At 46.0% G+C, this 26,760-nt stretch overlaps 2 protein-coding genes across 4 annotated transcripts in view; one reads left to right on the top strand and one right to left on the bottom strand.

The window, feature by feature from the left end:
- The window catches only part of SRPX2 (sushi repeat containing protein X-linked 2), a 31,920-nt gene extending 23,967 nt beyond the window's left edge, over positions 1-7,953 (bottom strand). The window contains exons 1-2 of one of the 2 annotated variants that reach the window (XM_035113535.3): positions 7,734-7,953; positions 1,865-2,002 (exon numbers count right to left, since the gene is read on the bottom strand). In XM_035113535.3, coding sequence (XP_034969426.1) covers positions 1,865-1,934 — 70 coding nt within the window. In that variant the 5' untranslated portion in view covers positions 1,935-2,002; positions 7,734-7,953. The remainder of the gene's footprint in view (positions 1-1,864; positions 2,003-7,733) is intronic. The other variant, XM_088664512.1, reaches the window with a different exon arrangement.
- Positions 7,954-9,931: 1,978 nt separating this feature from the next.
- Positions 9,932-25,884, top strand: TSPAN6 (tetraspanin 6). 2 transcript variants are annotated; one of them, XM_035113427.3, is made up of 8 exons: positions 9,932-10,125; positions 14,807-14,995; positions 16,216-16,290; positions 17,997-18,095; positions 19,695-19,850; positions 20,492-20,575; positions 23,600-23,702; positions 25,451-25,884. In XM_035113427.3, the coding sequence occupies exons 1-7, from the start codon at positions 10,039-10,041 to the stop codon at positions 23,666-23,668; spliced, it is 759 nt and encodes a 252-aa protein (XP_034969318.1). In that variant the 5' UTR covers positions 9,932-10,038; the 3' UTR covers positions 23,669-23,702; positions 25,451-25,884. The 2 variants fall into 2 exon arrangements, with proteins under 2 accessions (XP_034969318.1, XP_088520639.1); XM_088664513.1 differs by lacking the exon at positions 25,451-25,884 and adding an exon at positions 24,560-24,579.
- The last annotated feature ends 876 nt before the right edge of the window (positions 25,885-26,760 follow it).

Here is a 26,760-nt window from a genome sequence, read left to right as displayed (position 1 = left end):
TTCTCCAGGTTTGGATGAGGCTTAGAGGCAAGGGCTAATTGCAGCTCCTGGTATCCTGGGGCAGCTGCCAGGACTCCACTTACTGATGCTTTCTCTGGTCCCTATTACATTTATTTCCTTGGTCCAGTATTTTGATTCCCACTTCATTGGGAATCTTAATGGTGTGTGGACTAAGCTGCTTGAAGCGCTGCCTCTTTCTGGCTCGCAAGCTTCCCATTGTTTTGCAGTGGGAAGTAGTCAGGAGAGAGGGGCAGGGAGAGGATGAATACTAGTCTAGACAGCATCTCCATGGAGAACGTGTACACACCACACACAATGACGTCCTGTGGGGTACTGCCTTCCCACTCATAAATTGTCCTTCTCCAGTGTCATGTTCCTGCACCACCAGCCTCTAGGGAAAGTCTGATGTATGTCTAACCATCTCCTTACAAGGAAAGGGCTGAGTCAGCCTTCATAGCCCATAGTAGTTGTAGCTCCAGCAATCACAAATGTGGCCACACTTTTCCAAGATGGAAATGAAGAAATCTAAACCAACTCTTTCACCACAGCTCATAGCTGGGGGTTGAGAGATAGACCAGCCTTGTCTGAACCAAACCTAGCATTGGTGTTGCAATGTGGGCAGAGTTATCTTAAATTCACAAGGCACAAGAACTGGCCTGAAACAAATTTGCCTATCATCCCCAGTGTCTACTGGCAATCACGTGCTATCTCTGCTGTCAGAGGCAGGTTGTTTCAGCTGCTGGGAATCATAGAATGGTAGAGTTGGGAGGGACCCCGAGGGTCATCTTGTTCAACCCCCCCCCTGCAAGACAGGAATATGCAGCTGTCCCGTACAGGGATCGAACCTGTAACCTTGGTGTCACCAGCACCAAGCTCTAACCAACTGAGCTAGTCGACTGCTGTTGCACTCAGGGGCTGTTTTGGTGCTTCCTATGGGCATCTGGTTGGCCACTGTTAAAACAGGATGCTGGATTGATCCAGCAGGACTCTTCCTATGTTCATAATTGTTTTGGGGTTGTTGTTGCTTTTTAGAGAGGGTGGGGAAAACATTGCCTGCTGAAATCCTTTTCTGTCTTGTTGCCATTAAAGGCACAGAAGTCTGGCCCAGGAAAAGGGCCCAAGCTTATACAGGCATGGCCTCTTAAGCCTCATGCACATGTGGCAAAGCACATCTGTTGCAAGGTTTCCCAGAAACATTTAGACGACTGCAATAAGAACTGGGAACTGTGTCTCCTGACGGTATTTGCTTGCCTAACAGTGACCAGGCAATGGATGGACTTTTAGTGGAACACATGAGAGCCAAGATGCATAAGAAACTCAGTGGAGGAAGGAAAGAGGCTTACTCATTGCCAGCCCCTCACTCCCTGTCGACACCCCAACCCCACTGCTTACTGTCTGAAACTGCTCCAGACAAACCATTGCTTGCCAAGTGGTCTCCTCATCAGCCAGAGACAGAGACATGTGGAAAAATTTAGCTCCTGCTATTGCAGGGGGCAGAGGAGTGCGGAATTATATTTACCTAAATCTAGGTATGGCCCTAACCCCAGATGCGTACCTGTCTGCCCTTCCTTGCCCCCAGCAAAGCAGGAACCACAATTAGTTCCACGATGGGTTATTAGTTGCAATGCTTTTGTGGCGAAGGGGTTGCAGGATGTCTGGCTGCTCCTCCCCCTTTCCCATTGCCTATCCCTTGGGGGCCTCTTTGACAAAGATACCCTACTATGTACAGACTGACTGTGGTCTTGCTCAGATGGCAGCTCAGTGACCAAAAGGAGACCACAGCTAATTACAATGTGTATAAAAATGGATGTGCCTGTCTTGGGCCAAGTCTGCATGACTTTGGTACTGCCTTGTCAGTGCTTACCTTCATACCATGTGGAGGAGACCATTTTGGCCCACAGAAGCAGCAAGAGGGGGAATGCTCCTCGGGGCATCTTAGCATGCGAATGGAGATTCCAGATGGCAGGGTAAAGATGAAGGCAGAGCTGCCTGAGAATTCAAGCTGAAAGCCAGAATAAGAGGCAGGACGTCAACAATCGAAAGCAGCAAGGCCAACCCCAACCCTTGCTAATCCTTAGACCAGGCATCCCCAAACCTTGGCCCTCCAGATGTTTTGGCCTACAACTCCCATTATCCCTAGCTAACAGGACCAGTGGTCAGGGATAATGGGAATTGTAGTCCAAAACATCTGGAGGGCCAAGGTTTGGGGATGCCTGCCTTAGACATACACATGTAGACTCTATATGTTTATTTTTCTTTTTAAAAAAAACCCCTAAATGTTTGGGGGCAGAGGTGCAAAAGAAAGAAAACTATTTTTCTTTTTGAAACTGAAGCACATTTTATTTTATTTTATATTTGTATTTCACTTTGGCAACGGCCAGGCTGAGCTTAAAGCAACTCATTCATTACAGTAACAATGACGAATTAAAAATATTTTCCAATACGAAAGAAACAATCATACAACAAAGCTGCAGTAAATACAACAGAAGAATCAAATCAATAAGGAGCAGGAAAACCACAAGATACACATAAATCACATTGGATATATGTTAAGAATGCCGGCTCACCCTGCTGAAACCACCAAACGAGTCAACTAACGTGCAGGACTCTCGCTCATATTTGTTTGTAAATTTTGACATTTTTTTAGTTTTGATTGAAAAAGTAGTGAATGTGTCTCGATACAGAATTCCTAGGGCACCTGAAGCAGGTTGCATGTGAAAATATACCTGGCAAACAGCTGGTAGACAGAGTGCTGATCACCTGCTTGGAAGGCAGGCAAATACCAGTTCCCTGCCACCACCTGCACAGAAACAACTGGTGCTGCATACAGTGGCATCTCAACAGGGGGGTGGGCGGTGCGCCCCGGGTGCCATGTCTGCAGGGGTGGCAAGAAGTCACCCCATGGGGGCTCGTGGCGGCATGAGCAGCTATCGCACTGCCGCAGCCGCACGTAGAGGATGTTAGAATATCGGGGTGTAAAGCCCTATATTCTTTCTCTTGCCACTGGCTTCGGTAAAGAAGACAGCAAACAATCGTAGCTTTTAACTACGTTTATTAGGGAGCGATGGTTAAGTGTATTCGCCATCACTCTCATTCAATCAGAAGTGAAAGTAGAAACAGAACAAAGAACATCACATGACAGGAGATCAAGTTACACTGTCTCCTGTGTGTGGGAAAGTTACAGCAGTCTTATAATGTAAACAATCAGTCACATGCAGCTTTTTTCCCTTGCATAGGATTTATGCTAACAGAGGATCCTCCGTTTGCGGCTGCAGCTGTGAGCACAGGATCCCGGCACTGTCCGTACGACACTGGAGTGGCGCTGCCGGCAAACCGCTATGTACAGCGCATGTGTGGCATCGCTACGTACGGCGCATGCGTCATACGTAGCGACGCTGCACATGCGCCCTACGTAGCAACGCCCGCCCTGGGGGCCCCGGCGCCTTCCTTTGCCCCTGGCTGCATAGGCTGCAGATGAGGAGTGGTCCCCCGTGCAGGGACCATCTTGGTTTGACACCCCTCCAGGCTGGTGTATTCAGCAGCATGCCCTTTACACAATAACAGTGGATTAGTGGCGGATTTATTCTGCCTTCTATTCTGCTCCATTCAGACAGCACTTTATTTGCTGCTACCTGGCTGTGTACATACTCCTGTTTACTCTGCATCCAGTGTGCTCCCCTTGTTAGTTTGGGAAGCCAGTGTACACGCAGTGTACACAATCAGTATCAATATCAGGTATATATCCTGGTTTTTCTCTTATGCAATACTGTATTTTGGTCTGTTTTCCCCCAGCTTCAATCCAAATTGAGGAAAGGAGCAGCCGAGCTGCATTTTAAGCCAGTACTTCGTACATAGAACCTTCCAACTGGTTGTTTGCATATATGTATTACGCATGAGCCAAAAGTGTCCATCTGTTAACAGGGGAGGAACAGGCTGGAGGCTCAAGAAGGGGGGGAAAGTCTTTGGCAGAGAGGCCCATGACAGGCACTACCAATTAATAGCAGGCAGACCAAAAGAAGCCAATCTTAAGGTGAAGAAGCTTTCCACCGCAGAAGGACAGAGATGTATTTGTGTTGCTTGCATTGCTTCTTCAATCTTCAGGCTCTGTATCATCATCTTATGAGATTCAGTTTGCTTCTCCCTTCCTAATAAACAACACTGGTGATATTTAGTTATAGACAACGGGCACTTTCAGAGGACCTGTGCATTGACCAGTCATCCTGCTCTGTTTCCAGGGAGATTAGATGGCATTGGCTATTTAATGAGCATTTGTCTCAATTTGTTTGCAGGGAGGTTAGATAGTGTTGCATCAAAGCAAGAGTTATTCCATACCTTCCCCATCACTTTCCTTACTGTAAAAAGTCCAATCTTTAGAGGAAGCGGGTTTGTCAGTCACACAAGACCTCACAATCTCCTATTACAAGACCTGAATTTGCCGTTATGTGATTGAATTCCCCTGAAAATAGTGACAGGTCTGGAAGTGTGTTGTATCTCATAACAAAACAGATGCTAACCTTAAGGTTTACTATAGATTGGGAAAAGTGACCTCCAGGTGCCAAGAGAATATAATTTGTACATCGGGGGGGGGGGATGTACTGCTGATAACATTGGGGGACATGTAAACAAGGGACAGAGGAAGGAAGGAAGGAAGGAAGGAAGGGTACGTGGTTGGCCGGGAAGCAGGAATTATTAGCAAATAAACATTGAGTAAGAAATGCCTTGGGGTGCGGGTGGCACTGTGGGTTAAACCACAGAGCCTAGGGCTTGCCAATCAGAAGGATGGCGGTTCGAATCCCCGCAACGGGGTGAGCTCCCGTTGCTCTGTCCCAGCTCCTGCCAACGTAGCAGTTCAAAAGCACGTCAAAGTGCAAGTAGATAAATAGGTACCACTCCGGCGGGAAGGTAAACGGCGTTTTCGTGTGCTGCTCTGGTTGCGGCTTTGTCATGCTGGCCACATGACCTGGAAGCTGTATGACAGCTCCCTCGACCAATAACGCGAGATGAGCGCCGCATCCCCAGAGTCGGTCACGACTGGACCTAATGGTCAGGGGTCCCTTTACCTTTTAAGAAATGCCTTGATGAACACACAGAAGGAGGCTCACTGACAAATTGCCTGATAAAGCACGATTAAAAAAATAAATAAAAACAAATTAGAGAGTCCAGTGGGTAAAATAAAACTATCCAGTGTGTTCAGCTGGCACATCATTATTGGTGCCTGTTTTGCACTGCAGGAGAAAAAACAATAAATTCATATTTACTAACTAGTCTTGCAGAGGGCTTTTCTTTTTATAAAGGGTCATCCCTTTCCTCAATATCATAGAGCACAGGGCAGCCTGTTGAGCTGGAGGTAACTTTTCTGTACTTGGCCCTCTGACTGTGGTCTGCTTGGCGCTCTGACTGTGGTCAGGCAGGTCTGGCAGGATTGGGGTAAGGAATTTGTGGCCCTCTAGATGATGGTAGGCTCTCAACCCCATCAACTTCCAACAGTTTGCTAAACCACTATAGGAAGCACCTCCCACCCCCAGTTAAACAGCTCCCCTGAAGCAGTCTGCTATTCCTCATGCTGCAGTTGGCAAGGCCGCATGAACTTCAGAGTGTTATGATGTTTTACATTTTTATGTATATAGGAACACATAACCTAAGCAAGCCATCAAAATTTGATGCTACCATTACAACTATGTGCTGGGCAAAATAATAATAATAAATACTTCCATTTGCCTGACCTGAATTTCCTATTCTTCAGTTTCATTGGATGATATGGGATTCCAGTATTATGATAGAGGTGTTTTTTTTAAACTCCCTAGCCACTTGCTTGCTCTCCCATTTTAAAGCCAGGGAGTTGAGGCTGAGAGGTAGTAATTTGCCAGAGATTAATCCCATTAATAAGTAAGTTTTGAACTCAGCACTTTACCAAAAGGAGCAGCATGCTAAAAAGTTTTGCAGCATATATTCTTCCCCCCACTCTGTCTCAAGGTGGAAGGACTATTCTACAATCAAATGCATTAATAAGGAGGGAGGTCAACTTGTAGAAAGAGTTTAGCAGGTAATTTTGTGTCTTGTGTCTACCAAATCACCAAAATCCTGCCCCTGCCTTCTACTGGAATGATGTACTGAGCAAGAGACAGTGGCAGCCAACATGGTCTGTGGACTGCAATTCCCATCAGCTCAGCCAATCTGGCTATTGGTCAGGGAAGATGGAAGTTGTATTCCCACAACACCTTAAGGACACCGTGCTGGCCACTCCTGCTATAAGACTGGCAGGAACACCTGTCTTCATCTCTGGCTGTTTCTTCATCTCTGTGTAGTTTTATCACCTTCTCTCCCTCACCCTTGCCTGATGGGCTTGTGTTGTTGTTGTTTAGTTGTTTAGTCGTGTCCGACTCTTCGTGACCCCATGGACCATAGCACGCCAGGCACTCCTGTCTTGCACTGCCTCCCGCAGTTTGGTCAAACTCATGTTCGTAGCTTCGAGAACACTGTCCAACCATCTCGTCCTCTGTCTTCCCCTTCTCCTAGTGCCCTCAATCTTTCCCAACATCAGGGTCTTTTCCTGATGGGCTTACTGTGTCTTGATCATAGTAACTTCTACCAAATGGAAATGCAACAACATGTGCAGCTTTCCCTGCTGCGTTTCTGCCTGTCACATAGGTCTTAAAAGACACAGGACCCTGGCCAGGAGGGACAAGGGAAGATACAGTATCTAAAGGAAGACACCATGTTTTTGTCTTTGGGGTAGAAGTCCAGGATGCCACTCAGAATGAACAAGAGGAACCCTCAAACACATCAGGGCTGGCTTGCCACATTTTGAAGTAAGCATATAGTCCTGATTTATGAGATCCCAATTAAGTAAGAGGAGATATCAGGGCTTGCACCTGACATCTTTCTACAGGCAAAGCAATGCTTTAGAGATGATACAATTTGATAATGTTAGAATACCAGTAAAAGTAGACAACTCTGAGATAAAAATATCTGGTTTCAGACAGAAATTGAAAACTTCATTTCCCCCCATCCAGAATGTGTTTCCTACTTTTTTTTTTTTACTGTTCCCTGCATTTAAAAATAAAACAAAAGCCGGTATGTGTTACTATTGTCATATGCTGATGTTTACTGTTCTCTACTGTTGTCACATTACGTTTTAATCATGAGCCACTTTGAAAAGCTGGTCTGGGGAAAAACAGGGTACAAATTCTTAAATAAATTAAATAAATAGATAGATGGGCCAGTCATCTGATGCAACTTCTTAAAGCAGAAAGGCAACCCTGTATGCTCAGCATCTCTCTCACACACCCCAAATGACACACAAGTCACCGGTTTCCATTTGTGCAAAACGGATGTAGATTTATAAATATTTATTCATGCCACAATCCTAGGTTTGGCTACTCAGAAGCAAGTTCCAACTCCCCAGAAAAGTGTGTACATAGGATTGCAGCCTTAGGGTTGTAACCAACAAAGTTCAGTATATCCACTGAAATTAATGGGCTTATGTTAGTCCTGCTCATTAATTTCAAGCGGTTTACTCTGGGTATGGCTAACGTAGCATACAGCCCATATCCACACACACACACAGCCCAATTATGTAAGTCGCTTAGAGAATCTCAGCGCAAGAGCGGCTAATAAATTCATTGAAAAAAAATAAAATAAAAAAGCTGCCCGTCTCCCCCATATCTTTTCGGTCTGTTGCAAACAGAGAAGCAAAGGACTTCTTTAAAAAGAAGAAGCAGGTTCTCTCTTACCTGCCTTGCCCGTGGAAAGGTGTGCAATTGTGCCTTCTGTCTCTCTGTCTCTCTCAGTCCATACAGGAGTCCTCTTCTTTAACTTTCTCAAAACAAGTGGCTTGTTCTTACCGGCTTCCAGACTCAGCTAATGCTGCCCAGATGTGGAGTAGCTTGCAGTTGCCAGATGTTTATTTAAAGCTGCTCTCTCTCTCTCTCTCTCTCTCTCTCTCTCTCTCTCTCGTCGATGAGGAAGGGGGGGGGGGTTGAAAAGAGAGATCCAGGCTGCTTAGAAAGAAATCTTACTCAATGACTCACTGAGTGCCGAACATGCAACCCCGCCCCCCCAAAAAAGCAGGGTTAAAGCAACATAAGCAGCCCCCTCTACTATCCCCAGATGTACGATACTTCAGTTTTCATGAATCGTAAATTCATGGTTTAAAAGGAAGGCAGTCAGTAAACCATGACACTAGCATGTTTTCTCACCAGACTTTGGTAGGGCAAGGACAATGTGCTGGGATTTTAGCATTTTGGTTCTTGTGTGGCTGTGCACACGCCATGCATTTGAAGCACCCCCCCCCCGAGTTCTGGGAGTTGTAGTTCTGCGAGGGGTGAACTACAGTTCCCAGGATTCTTGGGCAATAAAGCGCTTTAAATATCAATGTGCCACTCTTAAAACAAACTATTCCTATGGCTTTACCCACACTTGCCTTTGCTCCAGTCTTTCCAGGCACAGTCTGCACTTTAAAGCCCTGTGTCTGAACGTGCCCCCCCCCCTTGCAGGAGCTTTCTCTGAGAAAACCTGCTCTTTAGCACTCAATTGCAGAAAACCCCAACCCCAACCACGTTGAGGGAACAACTTTGGGGGAAAAGAGACCTCTGCAATTATGAGGCAGTCATGCAAAAGCCAGCATGGGGGTACCCAGGATCAAAACTAGGGGGGGGCACACCAGCCACACACCCAGCCACCCAATTGGCTGGCTGGCTATGACGTGGCTATGACGTGGCCAGGATCTTCGTGGTCTTCGTGGCTATGACATGGCTATGACGTGGTCTTCTCCATTCCTCTCCCTCCTCCCTGGCCCGCGCTGCCTCTTTGCAAAACAGTAGTGTTTGTAAACAAAGCGTTGTTTTTCGCGGAAGCTACAGTTCGCGTAGTTAAAAATGGACCGTTGGTTAAAAAGTGGTTCGTTAAAACGACAAAGGCCTACAGATGAAGAGGAAGATAATGCATTTGATGTTCAAGCAAGTAAGTCAATTAATGGGGGTCCTTGTCACAATAGCGGCTCAATGAGGGGTCCTCGAGAAAATTTTGTTGGGAACCCCTGCACTAGCGCTTGCACTCCTGCCTTGCCCACTCCTTTAATGACAGTGGTGACTAAAACGAGAGCAGCAAAGCTGCCGCCATTGAAGGAAACCTGGACCTGGAGCTGGGCTAACTTCAGTCCACATTCTTTCAAGTCACAGTGAGCACAGCACAGAAAGTGCCTTGACAAAGGCAGCTTCGCTGCCGCTGCTGCCATTTTGCTTCAGCCAAGCAGGCTGAGGCGGAGCACAGCAGGCAGCGTCCCTGCCTGTCCTCTCCAGATGCCCTGCTTCTGGGGGGGGCAGCTACCCCCCACCCCATGCTGGGTACGCCCATGCAACACCCTACAGTTCCCAGGATTCTTGCCGGGATGGTGGTGTTGGAATGTGCTTTAAATGCATGGTGTGTATTCAGCGCGGCATCGTGCGAGGTAGGGAGAAGCTGCACCTGTTTAATTCCTGCCTGACATTGCAGCTGCAAAGGGGCCTTGCTATGCCACGAAATACCGGTACTGTACTGAAATCATTCGCTACTGGCTAGCTGGCGCCACCTGCTGGCACGAATTAGGCATTCCCGGTCCTCCTCCGAAAAAGACTAAAGCGAATGAAGCAGCTTCTCCCAGGTTTCGGCAATCTTCGGCTTTTCTCGAGCATGCTTCGGAGAACTCAGGAAAAGAAGGCGGGGCTGAAGACTCTCCAGGGGGTGGGTTCGCGACAGGCTGGGGTGAAGAGAAATAACTTGGCCTTCTTTCGGCAAGTTCCGGAAAGGCTCGGTTTTATTTCGGCCGCGGCTTTTGGGCTATGGTCTCCTTTCGGAGATTTTCGGAAACACTCGTGTTTTCTTCCTAACCCCACCCCCAACCCGCGACGCGGATTCGGGAGCTTCCGGAAAAGCCCGGCTCTTTCCGGCTGCGCAAGCGTCAGAGCTAGCCGGAGTCCAGCTGCTCCGCTGTGCGTGGCGGGTTTAAGGGAGCGAGCGAGCAAAGGAGGGTCGCCATCGCAGGGTCTTTCTGGGTCGGCCATGGCGTCCCCGTCGCGGAGGCTGCAGACCAAGCCGGTCATCACTTGCCTCAAGAGCGTCTTGCTCATCTACAGCTTCGTGTTCTGGGTGAGCCCCTCTCGGGAGGAAGACCCCGCCCCGAAGCCCACCTTGCATCTGGCCGTCCCACTGAACAATGGGTCCCTACAGCCCATTGGGCTCACCCTTCTCCAACCCCATAGACAGCAACGGGGCACGCTGCCCGTCCTGTCCTGGGGTGGGGGGGACAGCACTGCATCTTGCACGCTCCCCCTTCCTATTCTCATAGGTAACAGGTGGGTAAATGCCCTCCCTTCTGAGACACCCCCACACTAAAACCTCAAACCCACCCTCCCACCCCGTCTTTGCTGACCCCACAGATGTCGCTTGCTGTTCCTGTGTATAGCATGATGTATCGTCTCTGCTGGCCCTACAGAGAACAATGACTCCCCCCGCCCCGCACTCCAATCTCTCCCGTCCCATTCAGTGTTATAGAACAGATGGCAGCTCCCCCCCCCCTCTCTCCCCCTTCTGGCAACCCTATAGACAACCACAGGGCAGGCTGGTTCCATATGCATTTGTGTAAGGGCGTAATGGGTCGGGGGGGGGGCATGATTGCAAGTTTTGAAAACTTTGTAGCGGTGTGATTAAAGTTGTTATAACCTGCCCTAGGATCTTAGGGTGAAGGGCGGCCAATGAATTAAAAGAATAGCGAGGATGATGTAATCCTGTCCTATGCATTGAGTATAATGGGAGCATAGAGTTTTCTCTTCCGCTCTGCAAAGTCCATAGATACCTAGCAGTTGGGTAAATGCCCCCCCCCCCGCCTCCAATCCTGTCTCCCTGAATACCACATTTTTCTCTTACTAGAACACTGTATGACAGAAAATGCTTGCCTTGTGCCTCTTTATCCTAAAGAGGACAGAGCCCTTACTCATATAAAGCATTCTGCTATGATTATTTTTTAATATATCACCTCACTCTCTCTTACACCTTCCCCAGTTTCCCTTTGGAAATAACGACTGCTCTCTCCTCCTGCCCCTATGGTTCCCCTAACCTTATATGAGCCGAAACATGTGATATACCCAAATGAAGGGTGGCTCTCCAGATACTGTTGTTCTCCAGCTTCCACCATCTCTGACCATTGGCTTTGCTGGCTGGTGCTGATGGGATTTGGAGTCCAGCATCATCTCGATGACCACTGGTTAGTCACCTCTGTTGTAGAGAAGAATGGGGCACAATTTCAGCCCTATAAAGGTTTTAAGGTATATTCGTGCAATTCTGCCCTCCCCTCCGAACAATGACCTTTCCTATAGTTGATAACTGTACACCTGGCTCCTCCCTTTCCTATATAGTGCCTCTTAACCTGTAGGAAGAGAAATGAGACACACACACACACACACCCTCTGCATCTCATAACTCCATAGAGATTAATGGGGCAGGGCCACTGTCTGTCCTATACTCCAATCTCAGCTCAACCCACAGACTCTTCACCTGTAGGAAGAGACATACTCTTCGCAGCCTCTACTCTTGTTTCTAGCGATCCAATAAAAAACAATACAGAAAACTGATATTAGAAAGGTTTGTCCCCCTAGGAATGTTCCCTCCCTCCAGGCCCACTGAGAAGAACTATGCAGCAGTCAACTCTACGTGGAGTTACGGTAGTTGGGGTGGGGGTGGTTGGGGAGAATGTCACCTCCCCAGCTTCTTTTAGCAGTCTGACCCTCACGTTGTAGGAAAGAGCCTCTATCTCTCATAACCCTTCAGTGATATAATAATAAACCCCAATTTTCCAGCTCTGCTCCCGGGGGGGGGGGACGGAGGACTTAGCAGTGTGAGCGTTGCACCTGTGTCTGTGGCACAGATGGCATAATGTTTGGCACAGGAAGGCGCTGATGTGCCTTCCTGTGCCAAAAAACCCTGTGGCAATTGGTTCTCTCTTTCCCTTTGCTCATTTTTTTTTTCATTTGCCTTTTTTGCTTTGTTGGCCCTTTTTGGTTAGTAGCAAATAACATGTGGAATGCATTCTGTAATCCTGTCCTTTCCTTTCATCACTGCTGCTTCAGGCTTCTGAATCAGGTGAGTGTGGTTTTCTCAAGGAGCAGAGCCACTTTTCTCCTTGAGGCATGCAGGTTCCATACTCTCTCTCTCTCAAAAATAATTACAAGGTTTTATTTTCGTGCAAAGGAATAAAAAGACACGTAAAGAATGCAGAAAAGAGAAAACAAGACCAATTCTCCATGGTTCTGATACAATACTAGAAAAGTGTCTGTTTTAATGAAAGTGAATTTTGCAAGCCCACATAGAGCCAGCCATAGAATTGTAGAGTTGGAAGGGACCCCAAGGGTCATCTAGTCCAACCCCCTGCAATGCAGGAATTGCATGGAAGGGGGGGAAAACCCACCCACTGTCTATAATGCAGTGGTCTGAGGACTCATAGCCCAGGCTATATTTGAACATCCGGCTTATAAAAGTGTATCTGGACATTTGGATGGCTTATAACAATTTATATGCTTGAATTAAGATGTATTCTGAATGTGACCTGATGAGGGTTTTGGCTTTCACTTTCCCCCTTTGTGTTTCTTTGTAAAACTTCTTATAAAAATACGTAAGATTCTAATTTTAACAGTTTGGGCTGCAAAGTTAATTACTATTTTTCTTTTACTCCCGCACATCCTGTGGAGAAAACGATATAGAGGGCAAGGTTCATGTTGACGTAACAGGGATGGATCAAAATAAAAGCCATGTTCAAACATCATTTCTGAGTGCAAATGAAAAGGTCTTGCTGCGGTGGCCTGAGAAACAATCCTCGGCTTCGCTGCTTCAAAAAACAGGCAATGGGAGAAAACCTTATGACAGGGAAAACAAATTCCCTCAGGTTACATACCTTTGGAATTCAGTCTGTGTTTATACATTGCTATGGGAGCTTGAAAGAATTGAGAGGAACCAGCTTGCACAGGTGTTTCTAGACTTGTAGCTTTGTTTTCTTCTGAGACCAGAGAGAGCTCAGTGGTAACTCACCATATCCTTTTCACACAGAAAGTCTCAGGTTCAATTGCCACCATCTCCAGATTATTCAAATTTATGTTTAAAATGTTTATTAGCTGCTCTTTAGCTAAAGATTCCAAGGCTGCATACAAAGATGTGGATAAAACTGTAACAGCGTATAAATAATACTATATAAAAGCCAGCAAATAGACTTAAAAAATAAAGAAAGAAAAGGCAAAATCCCAACTAAAACATCACCTCAAATAAAGCAACAATCAATAAGGTATTAAAACTGGTGCTAGGACAAAGGATTGGGTTCCAGGTGACTTGAAAGGCCTGTGCTGGAAAACCTCTGCCAATAAAAGTATAGTTTTCCAAATAGGTAAAAAACGCCGGCTCCCTTGGCCTGAAAGCCAGATGAGCGCTGCAACCCCGTGGTCACCTTTGACTGGACTTAACTGCCCAGGGGTCCTGTACCCTTTTTTACTTAGTTTAGGGATGCAGGTGGCGCTGTGGTCTAAACCACTGAGCCTCTTGGGCTTGCCGACTGGAAGGTCAGCAGTTCGAATCCCCGCAATGGAGTGAGCTTCCATTGCTCTTTCCCAGCTCCTTCCAACCTAGCAGTTTGAAAGCACACCAGTGCAAGTAGATAAATAGGTACCGCTGCGGTGGGAAGGTAAACGGCGTTTCCGTGCGCTCTGGCTTCCGTCATGGTGTTCCGTTGCGCCAAAAGCGGTTTAGTCATGCTGGCCACATGACCCGGAAAGCTGTCTGTGGACAAACACCAGCTCCCTCGGCTTGAAAGCGAGATGAGCAACTAACCCCATAGTCGCCTTTGGCTGGACTTAACCGGCTAGGGGTCCTTTACATTTTTTTTACCTAGTTTCCCAAATAGTCTGGCTTGGTAAAAGGTAAGAATGAGAAGCCTGTGACCCTTCAGATGTTGGACTTAGCTATCAGCCCAAGCCAACATAACCAGTGGTCAGGGATTATGGGAGCTGTAGTCGAGAACATTCTGGGCACATAAGGTTTTCTTTCTGGGTCTCCTCCTAGTGATGTTGCTTATTGCATGCCATCATCATTGAGCGTGTGTGTGTGTGTGGGATGTGCCAGTCTTGTTCTGTGGGAAATGGGATGGAAGTTGACATGGACATTGACAAGGGCTGGGACTTGCCTAGTTAAGCTGATGTGAATTTAGTTGCTCATTTTCATGCTTAGATCACAGGAAGGGGCTGGGGGTGGGGAAAGGGTAGATTTCTTCTTGGCTCTTCTGTGTCTGCTTATGGGGCAGAATGGGGAATCATTGCACTCTGCTTTTAAAGCAGTTTTCATACCGCCGTAAACAAGTCATGGCTTCCCCAAAGAATTCTTGGAAGTGTAATTTGTTAAGGATACGGAGCAAAGGCCCTTATTCCCCTCACAGAGCTACAGTTCCCAAAGTTTGCTGGGAACTGCTCAACTGGAAATTGTAGTTCTTTGTGGGGAATAGGAGATGCCCTAAAACTCAACACCCTTAACAAACAACAATTTAGGGGGAGGCCATGCCGTTTAAAGTGGTACGGTACTGCTTTAAATGGATAGCGCAGGTGGGATCTTAGCATGAAGCCTGGTATCGCGCGGATAATTAGGATGAATGAGCACATTGCAAAGGTGTGGAACTTTGTTTCATGCAGTGCCAGTTCTTTGTTAACTGGCTGTTAAAAAGTAAAATGCATCTACAGAAACTTTTTACAAGTGGCTCGTTGTGTCTAATGGAGTCCTTCCTCCCCGCCCCCCTTTCTAGTTCTCTGGCATCATCCTTCTGGCAGTCGGCATCTGGGGGAAGGTAGGCCTGGAGGTGTATTTCTCCCTGCTAAATGAGAAGGCTACTAACGTCCCCTATGTCCTCATTGGCACCGGCACAGTTGTCGTCCTCCTAGGCACCTTTGGTTGTTTTGCAACATGTCGGGGAAGCACATGGATGCTGAAATTGGTAAGTATTAGGGCGGCACAAGGTTGCAGCACCTGCCTTGAAACTCACAGGATTCTTCCAACTGTGACATGTAGTGATAACTGCTATTTCTCCCCATTCACCCATTTGAATTTTTTTTAATGGCGTTTGCATGCTACCCACTGTGGCTGTTTTCTGTCTCCACTATTGGAGGCCCTATGCCTCTGAATACCAGTTGCTGGTAGGGAAGAGCGCTGTTATGCTCAGGTCCCAGCAGGCATATCTGTTGACATTCTACATATAGTATTCAGCAGAATGAAAACAATCCTCTTTGTTTTATTTTGGTCACATATACAAACGTAAATTCCTCAGTCCTCTAGTGCGGAAGCTATTTGAAAACTTAATATGCAATTACATTGCTTTCTGAAGTGCATGTGAAATCTTGGCTGGGAATGGTCCCTCTTATTGAGATGCTGCTGCTGTCAAGAACAGGTGTTCCAAAAGATTTCCATGTCTTACTGGGAATTTTTGTCCAAACGCCTATCGCCTTTTTGTATTCTTCCCAAGTCACCATCTCTGGACATGAATGGACCTTCCCTAGTGGTAGTTCCCCATTTGTGAAATGCTCTCCCCAGGGAAGCATGCCTGGTACCATTGCTGTCTGTTTTAACATTCCTATTTACCAGGGCATATTTTTTAAACTGGGAAGGTAGTTATGTTAACAGCCTCATTGTGCTGATCCTTTAAGTGGGGTGGCTAGGACTTGTTCTTTAAAAGCTGTTTTTAATCTGATTTTAATGTCTTTGTCATTTTATTTCTTACTGGGTAAGTCGCTCTGAGGCACTTGAGTGCAGAAATGCAATGAATAAATTAAATAAATTTCAATGGCAGAGCACATTTTGAAAATATCATCTAGTGTTGCTTTGCCCAGCCACTAGAGACTGGCTGTTCCAAATGGCCTTTCTTGGGTTTTTATCAGTATTCCAGCAGCTTCAGCTACCATAACGTATACCACCTTATGCAATTTTTTTGTTTTTACTAAGGGTAATCCAACTGCTGTCTTTATCTAGATAACTAAACAGAGGAGAACTTTTAACACAAACTATTGACTTGTGCTACAGCCTTCCACCCAAATATGCAACTCTCCTCGCACAATTTTGCCACGTACCAGTGGTACATTCTGTGTAGATTCTCTGTGTAAATCATATGGCAGTAGCAGGGTTGTAACTTTGCTGGTCTTGATCCTTCCTTTCTGTCCACAGTATGCCATGTTCTTAACTCTCATCTTCCTTGTTGTGCTTGTGGCTGCGATTGTGGGCTTTGTCTTCCGACATGAGGTGAGTTGGTTGATGCTTTTTTTCCTCTCCTTTATATCAGTGGGATTGATCAATACGGAATTGCTTTCCCCCCCTTCCTGCTTCATGCCGTTGACCATGACTTGCTTTAACTGAATACAGGGTCTGTGCCATTGAGGTCAGTGTAATCCCCTAGACCAGCCTTCCTCAGCCTTGTGCCCTCTAGACAGTGGAGGCTGGTTCATTGGGTTAACTGGGGCACTGCCCTGCTGATCCTCAGTCTGGCCTCAGCTTCCCCCACCTTCCTGCCTTCTTACTTACAACCAGTCCAGGGGATGGGGGATGACATAGCCTGGGGCAGCTTCCTTGTCTTTAGCCTTAGTGTTGTCCTTGTAGAACTTAGGAGAGGAATGGGCTCAAGAATAGAATTGGTTGACTCTGCTGCCGTAGGCTCTGATTCCATCTCCCTATTGGGCTTCCTGCCTTCTGCCCAAGGGAAGAAGGCCCAGAGCCTGGGAATCATAGCTGCCAAGTTATCCCTTTTTTACAGGGATTTTCCCTTATGCTGAATAGGCTTCCTCGCGAGAAAAGGGAAAACTTGGCAGCTATGCTGGGAATGAGTGGTCAGAGGTGTGAAGAGGGCGGAGAAAATACAGGCAAGATGAAGGAGCCTCAGATTGCCTGGGAAGGAACCTGGGAAGGAGGAGACTTACAGAGCTGTGAAGAGGGAGGAACCTTCAGTCCTTTCAGCTGTGTCCTCGGGGCAAGATGTACTAGGAAGAGTTGCTGTGCCCACTAGGCCTGGCCTCCTGAGGTGTTTTGTTTCTTTGAATCAAGATAGTTAACTTTCTGACACTGTGTGAGTTATTGCTGGCTTGCTCCTGGCAAAAGCTATCCCTACCCACTGGCCATATTGGCTGGGGCTAGTGAGAATTGCCATCCAAAACACCTGGAGGAAAGATGGTTGGGGAAAGATGCTCTGCGTACCTAAGGAATGACATTTGTAGAAAGGTTCCGAGTACGAACAACATTCAACCATGGAGCAAGGAGTCTATTTTAACTGAATTACATAGCAGAAGGTGCTTCTTGTAAAAAACAAAACAAAACAAAAACAAAACCTGACTAATAAGGACCACTTTGGAGTTCCTTGAATAAGGCTTTTCATTTGGAAATGGATACATAGGTACTGTCCCCGAAATGTCATAACACAGGTGAACCTCTGGCCCTTCATCAAGAGGTTGCTGAACCATTTGCCATGGCTGTTGGGGCTGAGGGGCGTTGTAGCTCAACAGCATCTGGAGGGCCAAAGATTTTCCACATCTGCCATAGTGCAAGTATTGGAGGAGTGCCATCTCAGAACAGGCAACCTCTCCTCTCTAGTGCAATGTGGAATGGTGGGTAGAGTGTTGGACTGCAACATGGGAGACCAGGGTTAGAATTGCCACTCAGCCAGGGTTGTCATGAGGGTAAAATGGGGGAAAGGATGAAACTATGTGTGCCATCTTCAGCTCCTTGGAGGAAAAGTGGGATATAGATATATAACTATAAGTGTAAGAGGAGCTGCCTCTTTTTAGGGGTTGCCACCCACTGCACATGAATGGATATCTAAAAACAAGTGTGCTTTTTCAATTAAAATGTGATTGATTTATTACTGTGCAAAGTGAACAACAGATTGACCAATATTTCCTTAATTAGGTGATGGCCTCTCTCTCTCTGCAAGCAGTGATCATTTCTCATTTTCTCTGCAGATTAAAGACAGCTTTAAGAATAACTTTGAAGCTGCTGTGAAGTCCTACGATGGGACCAAAGATGAACGCAGCAAGGCGGTTGATACCATTCAGAGCACAGTGAGCATTCACCTGTCTTTTTCCAACTGGCCTAAACTGCTCTTTGTGGAGATGCCAGCAGTTAAAAAGGGGCCTGTGCTACAAAGTGGGGTGCAGAGGAACAAAGAGAACAAAAATGCCTGTCGCAGAGACCCCCTGGGGTATCTTCCCTTTGCCTGATGTCCCCCCTCATGCTTGCAAGAGGTATCCCATGCCCTAAACACAGTTGGAGGTGGAGGTGTTGTTGCTTCTGCCTCAGCAGGTGTTCTGCGCGAAAGGCAAATCTTCAGCTTAGAAAGCCCAAACTTGGCCAATGAGGCCAAGAACGGGGAACTTGCATCCCTGCAGATGTTGTAGGGCTCTTGATTCCCATCAACCCCAGGGATAGCAGCAGGGCTAGGAGTCAAGGATGATGGGAGCTGGAGTCCCGCAACATCTGGAAGGGTAACAGTCTCTGCTTCCCTGCCCTCCATCTTGAGGGATGGAGTCAGAAGTGAACGGGACCAGAGCCAAAGAGAATGGAGCTACAGTTTCTTTCTTTCTTGGCTTCCATGCTGCATAGGAAGGAAAATATATCTTCCTTTTGTGTACAGGATTGCAGTAGGCTGTGGGTTTGGAGCTGCACAGTGGGATCAGGACCAAAGACAGATAGTTTATCCATTTATACCGGGGATGGAGACCTCTAGATATTGCTTGTTTCCAGCTCTCATCATCCCTGATGGCTGGTTGTGGTGGCAGGGGCTGATGTCCACACATACTGGAGAGTTACAGGTTCCTCTGTCCTGAAGCTATACATTTTATTTCTTCCCGCGAAGAAATTCATGTCGGTATGGGGTATAAGTGAAAGACAGCAGAGCAGAAAAGAGTTAGGCTGCTGAAAGATGCAGAATTCCAACCAGACTGGATTTTTTAAAATGGTTATTATATTATTTGTAGAAGTTCAGTACGGTTTAACATACTGCAAATTTAAGCCATTTATGCTAAAACAATAAAAACGCAACTATATTCAACAACCTTTTCTAAAAACAAGGTTTTAAAAAAGCCCACAACTGTAAGACTGTATAAAAATGAATGAATTGAAGAGTCCAAAAGGGCTCGAGGACGAAACAAATTTTTAAGAGACATTAAAGGACTTTACTGTCTCTGCTTCACGACTTATTTGAGGGAATGCATTCCAGAGTGGAGCAACCGGCAGGGAGGGGTCTCCTGGGAAGATTTTAAAGATCAGCTTTGCCTGTCTAGGGGAGGTGATCTGCTAAAGTTGCCCCCTTGCAAATCGTTTGTTTAGTGGGTGAACATGTGGAGATCGTCAGAAGCAGTCACGTGTTTGTGTAGCTGTGCAGATTGGGGTGAAAGGGTATTTTGGTTTTATTTCAGAGGAATGTGGGACTGGAGTATGCTAGCCAAATGGTGTCATTCATTATATGTGGCTTCCTCCTATGGCTTTTTTTTAAAAATAATAAATATGGGTGTTTTTTAGCTTTTAAATTTATGTTGGGTTGAATGTATGTAATAGGCTTTGAGTTACTTTTTGTTATAACCCTCCCCCCATTAATAATAATAATAATAATAATAATAATAATAATAATAATAATCTGCCATCTCTGTTGTCCTATACAGTTGCACTGCTGTGGTGTCTCGGACTTCACCGACTGGAATCAAACTGCCTATTTCAAACAGAAAGGGATTCCTATGAGCTGCTGCAAGTCTCTGGGGAATTGCACGGTAGACGATTTGAAGAATCCAGCAATAGCAAAGGGGAAGGTGTATGAGCATGTAAGCCAACCCAAAGCTGTGCCCTTCTGTGTGGCTTGGACGGAGGGGCTTAACAGGCCAGGAGGAGCTGCTGTAATAACGAACCCAGACTTCTCTAGAGATAGTGTAGGACTGCAGACAAGAAATAGGGAACGAATTGCCTGCGGACACGCATTTCTCTTTGTGGGGAAGAAATGAAACACACATGCTAATTATTGTGTTTAATTCAACGTCCCTTAAGTAGAAACTGCGATCTATGGGATGTGACAGTGAGAAGCAGGCCAGTATGATGCAGCAGCTGAGGTTATTTCAAGGCCATCAGAGCTGTTTTGAATCCCTTCCCCCATGATGTTCCACTGTTTTGTACGACTGATAAGGGGATATAGTATTCCTGCCATGAACAGGGAGCAATAGTTTGTTTTAAATTACACCGCGATAAAGGACCTGTATTGAGGTCAAAAACATTAATATTGACACAGCCTGTCTCAGATCAGTGGACATCCTGCTGTGAAGTCCTTTTCTAACTTAAGATGCTTGGATCCTTTCGAGGGCTGCAAGTGCTTCCTGTTTTTCATGAGTGGGAGTTGCCTGGAAGCTTGAATAACCATGTTACCTCCCTCCCTCTCTCTCTCACTCTCTCCGCCCCCCCTTCCCATTTGTAGGGTTGTTACAGTCTGGTGATACAGACAATGGACTCCAAAATGAGCATTGTAGCAGGGATCTCCTTTGGCGTTGCTTGCTTCCAGGTAAAGTTTTTGAAAGTGGTTCAGCTTGACCCTCTTCTGCCCTAATAGACTTGTATTCGTTCTCTCCCCACCCTGCTGGGCTTTTTGATCCTTCTTATCACTGTATATAAAGCATACATACAGCACCCTTCAGAACTGTGGAGTCAGGTGGCAAATCTGGAGGCAGCCAGTTTGATAAGACCTTCCATTTCCGCCCCCTTTCACATAACTCAGACTGTTGGCTCCGTGCCAGGAAACACACTGTGTGTGGCCAGGTTGCCATTCACAGCATGGACATGTGGATAGCATTTACCAGCCTGATCTTTCCAGCATGCTGGCAACATGAAAATAGTGGTGTTAAGTGGTGCTGTTTGCTGTCAAATCCTGCTGGGAGCTTGGATACTTAGGACTCAAAACCACCTGTCTACAGCAGCTATAAGCAAACGTTTAAGCAACCCAGGCATAGCATAGTCCGACTTAAAACACTGCATGGCAGGAAATGAGCCACAGCTCTTCACTTATGTGAAGCAGTGGATCACAGAGATAAAATTCCTCAGGGAATTCTGGGAATTGTCGCCCAGTGAGGGGAATGGGCATCTCCTAACAAGTCTCAGCACCCTTAACAAACTACAGTCCCCAATAAGCCTCTGAGCAGCTGATGTCAAATTCTGAGTGGTCTGCCATTCATGTAGTGATGTGGTCCAGCCCTGCTTAGCTTCAATGGTGCTGGATACTCTTCCCGTCAATCTCCATGTGGACTTCCTTTGCTAGGTACTAAGCTGACACATCAGCAAAGAGTATTAGAAGACAAGAGCCCATGAAAAACTATGGGCACAATCTCTTATTGTGCTATCATGTTAGCCCAGCCATGCGACTCATTGCAACGTTTGTTCTCTCTGCTTTAGATGGGCTGAAATTAATTTATGGGGAGCTTTTGCTCTTTGGGTGCAAAATGACTGCAAAATTATATCTGCAGGGCTGCCAGTCATGCCTACCCAGATGTCCACATGTTTTTAGGTTTTAGGTCCACATGATTTGGGTTTTGCCCATCAGGTTTCTTCTTCTGAAAGATTATACTTCTGCAAACCTTGGGTTGATGCATCGCTTCTGCATAGCCAGAATGGCTCTGTTCCACTTCCCTTGTCAGAGGCATTATGTACCTGAATATCAGTTGCTTGGAATCTCATGTAGGCAGAGTGTTGGGCTCAGGTCCTGGTTGCAGGCTTTCCGTGGGCATCTGATCAGCCTTTGTGAGAACAGGAAACTGGACAGGATGATGCAGCAGGTCCTTTGTGCTTACGTTCTTCTCTATCAGTGGTCCCATGTTGGCTATAACATTATTAGCACCCACTTAGCTGTGTTTGCTCTTAGTGTTTGGATACTATAGTTTTTCCAAGGATCTTTCTCAATCCAAGACTCAATTGGACACTTCCTGTTTTCCCGTTCCTTTTCCATCGCCTTTGGCAACATTGCTAACAAGTCACAATACCATAAATGTGTGGCCTTTCCCCCCTCTATAATGTTTCAGAAAAGGTTCTGCCTCAGGCACAGATATAGAAAATGCAATGTCTGTCTCTTCTGACCGCTTTTGCATTGTCAGAAAATGAAGAGGCCACATTGAGTGAAAGCTGTGCTCTGTTTCCATGCAAGTGGGTATACTTGGATCACCAGCGAAATACAATTTTAAGGTTTTTTAAAAAAATATTTCAGGAACTCTGATGAAATTAGCTCTTGTGCATCCTGCAGTGTTAAGGGTATTTTGATTTCAGATTGCAGCAGGCAGAGCCATTCCGTATGAGGCGGTAGAAGCTAGGCTAAGACACCCAGCATTTTGGTGCTTGTTTAGCCTCAAGTGCCTTTCATAGTTTGGGTGAAATGGGTGTGTGTGTGTGAAGTGCTTTTCTTAGTGCATTATTAGACGAGCATTTTAGGAATTTTGTATTGTACATTTTTAATTTATTTTATCTGCCTGCACTTTCTGTTGTTGTTAAGCGACTTCAAAACATCAGGCTGGAGTCATCTAAATAGTTGCACTAGCAGGAGTCAGCACAGGTCCTGCTAGCATGGTGGGGCTTTCCCCCCTTCTCCTCTCCCTACAACCTCCCAAAATCAGCTCTGGGAGGTTGGGAGAACCCCAGAACCATATGCAGGGTGGGGGCAGAGAGGGGAGACCATTCCACAAACTAACAGATGCAATAAATCATAGCAGTAATAACGATGGTGTGCTGGCTTTTTAGAGCTAAGCATTATGTGCTACTGTCATCAACTTCCAGGGGACTGGCAGATTGATGAAAATGGCATTTTTATCATTGGTAAACATCGCCTGTGGCACATCCTGTACCTTCCCTTTGAAGGGAAGATGGACTTTGCCAGGACAGACAGCCATACTTACACTCTTGTTTCTTTGTGGTGTACATTAATAGTTTTAAACTGCTTAAGGTTAGCAGCGTTGGCTGAAAAGCTGGATGTGAATCAGAGGTGCAGGAAACTGCAGCCCTCTAGATGTTGCAGGACTTCAGCTTTCAACGTCCCTGACTGGTGCTGATAAAGAGATGCAATCCAACGAAATATACAGACCGCAGGTTCCCCACATCCTATAAATGAATAAATACCAGGGTTTTGCCCCTTACCGTGGCCCCAGGTGCAGAAGGTCTCTTGGCGTCTGGCTTCCACGCTCCTCGCAGCCATGAAAGTTCAATTACATAAACAGGCAAAGATAACCATATAATCTCCGTGAAATGCATGAAATGGTAGATTATGCATGGCGTGTGGGCTGACAAGTGAGGACACTCAAGAATTCCTATTCCTATTCATATTAAGATATTTTCCCTCATCTACACCAAAGGTTGAACGAAATAGGTTGTTGGGGACTCTTTTCATTTTTTAAACCTCACCCCACTTTTAGCTTATACAAACAGCTGCTGGTTCCATTCGATTTGGTCTTTCGCCACAGCAGCTGGCAGAGGGCTGGAGCTCTCGGCTGTGGATTGTCAAGCATTAACTTGTCACTGTCCAGCTAACTCTGCCTCTTCCTTCTGTTTTCAGCTGGGGGGGATTGTCCTTGCCTGTTGCTTGTCCCGGTCCATCACAAATAACCAGTACGAGATGGTGTAACCAGCAAGCCTGCAGGCTTGCAACTCACTACAAGGTATGAGCCTCTTTGTTGTGATGCCATCCTCGCTGCGTCTTGCCTTATTTGCTGCCCGGCACTTTACTAGCAGTGCTGTGTGCTGCATCTTGCGAGTTCATGCAGCTGTATATTTTGACACAGTATTGCGTGCTGCCAAAAACCTTAGCTTCCATTTAATTTTTTTAAAAGCAAGTTTCTAGTCCTTATGGGGGTGAAGCTAGGCTAGAAACTGCTTTTGTGATGCTTGGTGAAAACTAGGACCGAGAGCTGGGCAGGTTTCAAAAGGTTTAAGGGCTCCAGGTTTCATAAGGTCTTTAGTGCCCTCCTTGCTGATCTCCTAAATCAGCAGAAGGGTATATGTAGGTTAAGCAGTTCAGTAGCTGAAGTTGCCACTGGACAGCCTAATATGAGCAGCCTTATACAAAGTGAAATTACTGGTCCTGTGATCCCAGTGCAATGGGCTTCCTGTGCCACGGAGGGCTTTTTTTTTTAGTGAAACGCATTTTTCCGACTCAGCACTGCACAGCTTTACTTCACAATGGAAATGCATCTTGCGCTTGTGATTTCTGCATTTGCCAAAGCCCCACAAATGCAATGCTGCTATGTAAACCTGTGGTGCAGCTGTGCATTGAGAATGCTGTTCCGGTTGCAGCATCTCAAAAAGCATATTGTAGAGCAGGCAGAAGTGTTAAAAAAAAAGCAACCAAAATAATCAGGAGCTGGAGCAACATTCCTATGAGGAAATGTTACAAATTTTGGAACTTACTAAACTTCAGGGGGGAAAGGGAGATGATACAGGTGCATAGAATTATGCATGGTGTATAGAGAAAGCGGCTAGAGGATCCTTTCTCTCTCTCCCTCCCTTACAATACTAGAACTTGGAGGATATCCATCGAAAATGATCACTGAGTGATTCAGTGGAAGTGCTTATTTACACAATGCATGGTTAAAACTATGGGATTCACTCCCACGAGAAGTGGTGCATTTTCAGGCAAATGCATGGAAGATAGGTCAGCAATTAGCCACAGCAAGTCCCTGAGTGCCAGCCGCTAGGGAACAACATCTGGAGAGGACCATTACTGCCCTGCCCTGGTCCTGCGACTCTTGGAAAGCATCTGGCTGACTACAGTGGGAAACTGGAAGAAGGTCTAAACCAGGCATCCCCAAACTGCAGCCCTCCAGATGTTTTGGCCTACAACTCCCATGATCCCTAGCTAACAGGACCAGTGGTTATGGATGATGGGAGTTGTAGTCCAAAACATCTGGAGGGCCGAAGTTTGGGGATGCCTGGTCTAAACAAATCTCTGTCCTGATGGCTGACTATGATGGATGCAGCTTAGGAACATAGGGTTGTATCCAATGTTGTACTCAGAGTAGACCCATTAAGATGCATTAACATGGCACATTTAGGTCCATTAATTTCAGTTGGCTCTACTCTGAGTAGAACGTAGCTGGATGCAACCCATGACAATGTAGGAAGGTGCCTTATCACACAGTTGGCCTATCTAGCTCAGTAGTCTCTGCACTGGTTGGCAGCTGCTCTTCAGGATTTAGGACAGGAGTCACTCCCAGCCCTACCTAGAGGTGTTGGAGATTCGAACCTAGGACCTTCTGCATGAAGATACTCTACTAATGCGCTATGACCCACCCCCAGTTTGAACAAGACTGTACCATGTTGTTGTTTTGGCTGCAAAAGACTAACTCTGGAATCTCAACCCTGCAAGTTCTAATCTGTTTCCCCCTCCCCTTCCATTCTTTGCTTTCAGGATTTTGGGACACTTTATAGTAAATTATACATAGTTTTGGGAACTCACTCCCTGGCAGGCTCTAGCTGCTGAAATCCTGTTTGATCAGACTGCTCTCAACCTGTTCACTGGAGAGGACCAGATGTGACGGCAGCTGTACTCTGCTTTATGATGATGTTGTGCTGTTCTGAAGGAGTGCTGAAAGGGACAATTTGTGTAGGGTAGATGTTGATCTTTTTATTATTATTATTTTTGGTGTGTGTGTGCGTGCATGCACTGCGAGGCTCTGCAAGAGGATATCTTTAGCCTTCGCAGTCCCTGCCCTACTGGGTTCGTTATGATTTCCATCGTCAGTATTACACGACACTTTGGACACATGTTGTTGTTTTTGTATTAAATAGGGAATCCTTCTTGTCTTGAAAACAGAATAAAAAATTGTATACTTCCATTCTGGACTTCGTAGTTTGGCCTGGTGATTCTTGAGAAACAGTTTCCGCTTGGTAAACGCTTTGCTTCTCTTGTACTGACCGGCTGTGTGTCTTGGCTGGGAAGTGGCATTTCTGAGCAGCTTGTTGTGTGTGGTGGGAGTGGGTTGATCAGAACAGAATTAGGTGGCTTCTGAACCCCAACAATTGGACTCGCTTTGCAGGCATTTCATCAAAGGACATTGCTGGTGGGAAATTTGGAAAAGCTGAATGGTGCTCTGTGTGTGTGTGTGTGTGAGAGAGAGAGAGAGAGAGAGAGAGAGAGAGAGAGAGAGAGAGAGAGAGAGAGAATGCTTGGGGCATCTTTGGGTATTTTACCACCATTGGGGTATGTAGGTGCATGTAGACACCTGGAAATCTATAAGAGAGCTTCCTTCCATTGACCTTGGAAGACGTTATCCAAATAATGAAAGCAGAAACAAAGCCAGAGCAGATATTTTAATATTTGCCTCACTGGTCATATTCTTTACATGTTAACTAAAAGTAAACAATAGATGAAGCTAAACACAGAATAACATATGAAAATAAGGCTTAACTTGGTAGCAATTAAGCTAACGGTGAGTTAGTAATAATAATAATAATAAATTGCTAAACCTGAGCAGCTAGGTAGCGCCAGTAATCTGAGGTCTGTGAAGAACCAAGAGTAAAACAGCACCTTAAAACACACTTTCATTGTGCAATAAGCTTCCTTGCATAGCCTTCACGGGAAGTCACTTTTTTCATATCTCTGCTGGAAATTCAGCTGAACTTTGTGGAGCACCCACACACACCTTGACAGTGACAGAATTCAACAAAAATGCATCTCCTAAGGTTGCAAGCAGACGTGCTTCTCAATTGCACTGTTAC

This window comes from Zootoca vivipara, chromosome Z2 (assembly GCF_965207765.1).
Source record: "Zootoca vivipara chromosome Z2, rZooViv2.hap1.1, whole genome shotgun sequence".
In the NCBI taxonomy this organism is placed as follows: Eukaryota; Metazoa; Chordata; class Lepidosauria; order Squamata; family Lacertidae; genus Zootoca; species Zootoca vivipara.
Note: the sequence above shows the minus strand (reverse complement) of the source record. Positions and strands in the feature narration are given on the sequence as shown.

What these genes read in the sequence shown, in the direction of transcription:
- TSPAN6 (XM_035113427.3), top strand. Translation starts at nt 10,039, where the DNA reads ATGGCGTCCCCGTCGCGGAGGCTGCAGACCAAGCCGGTCATCACTTGC. An exon ending in TCTACAGCTTCGTGTTCTGG is followed by an intron (nt 10,126 to 14,806) that starts GTGAGCCCCTCT and finishes CCCCCTTTCTAG; the next exon opens with TTCTCTGGCATCATCCTTCT. An exon ending in AGGGGAAGGTGTATGAGCAT is followed by an intron (nt 19,851 to 20,491) that starts GTAAGCCAACCC and finishes TCCCATTTGTAG; the next exon opens with GGTTGTTACAGTCTGGTGAT.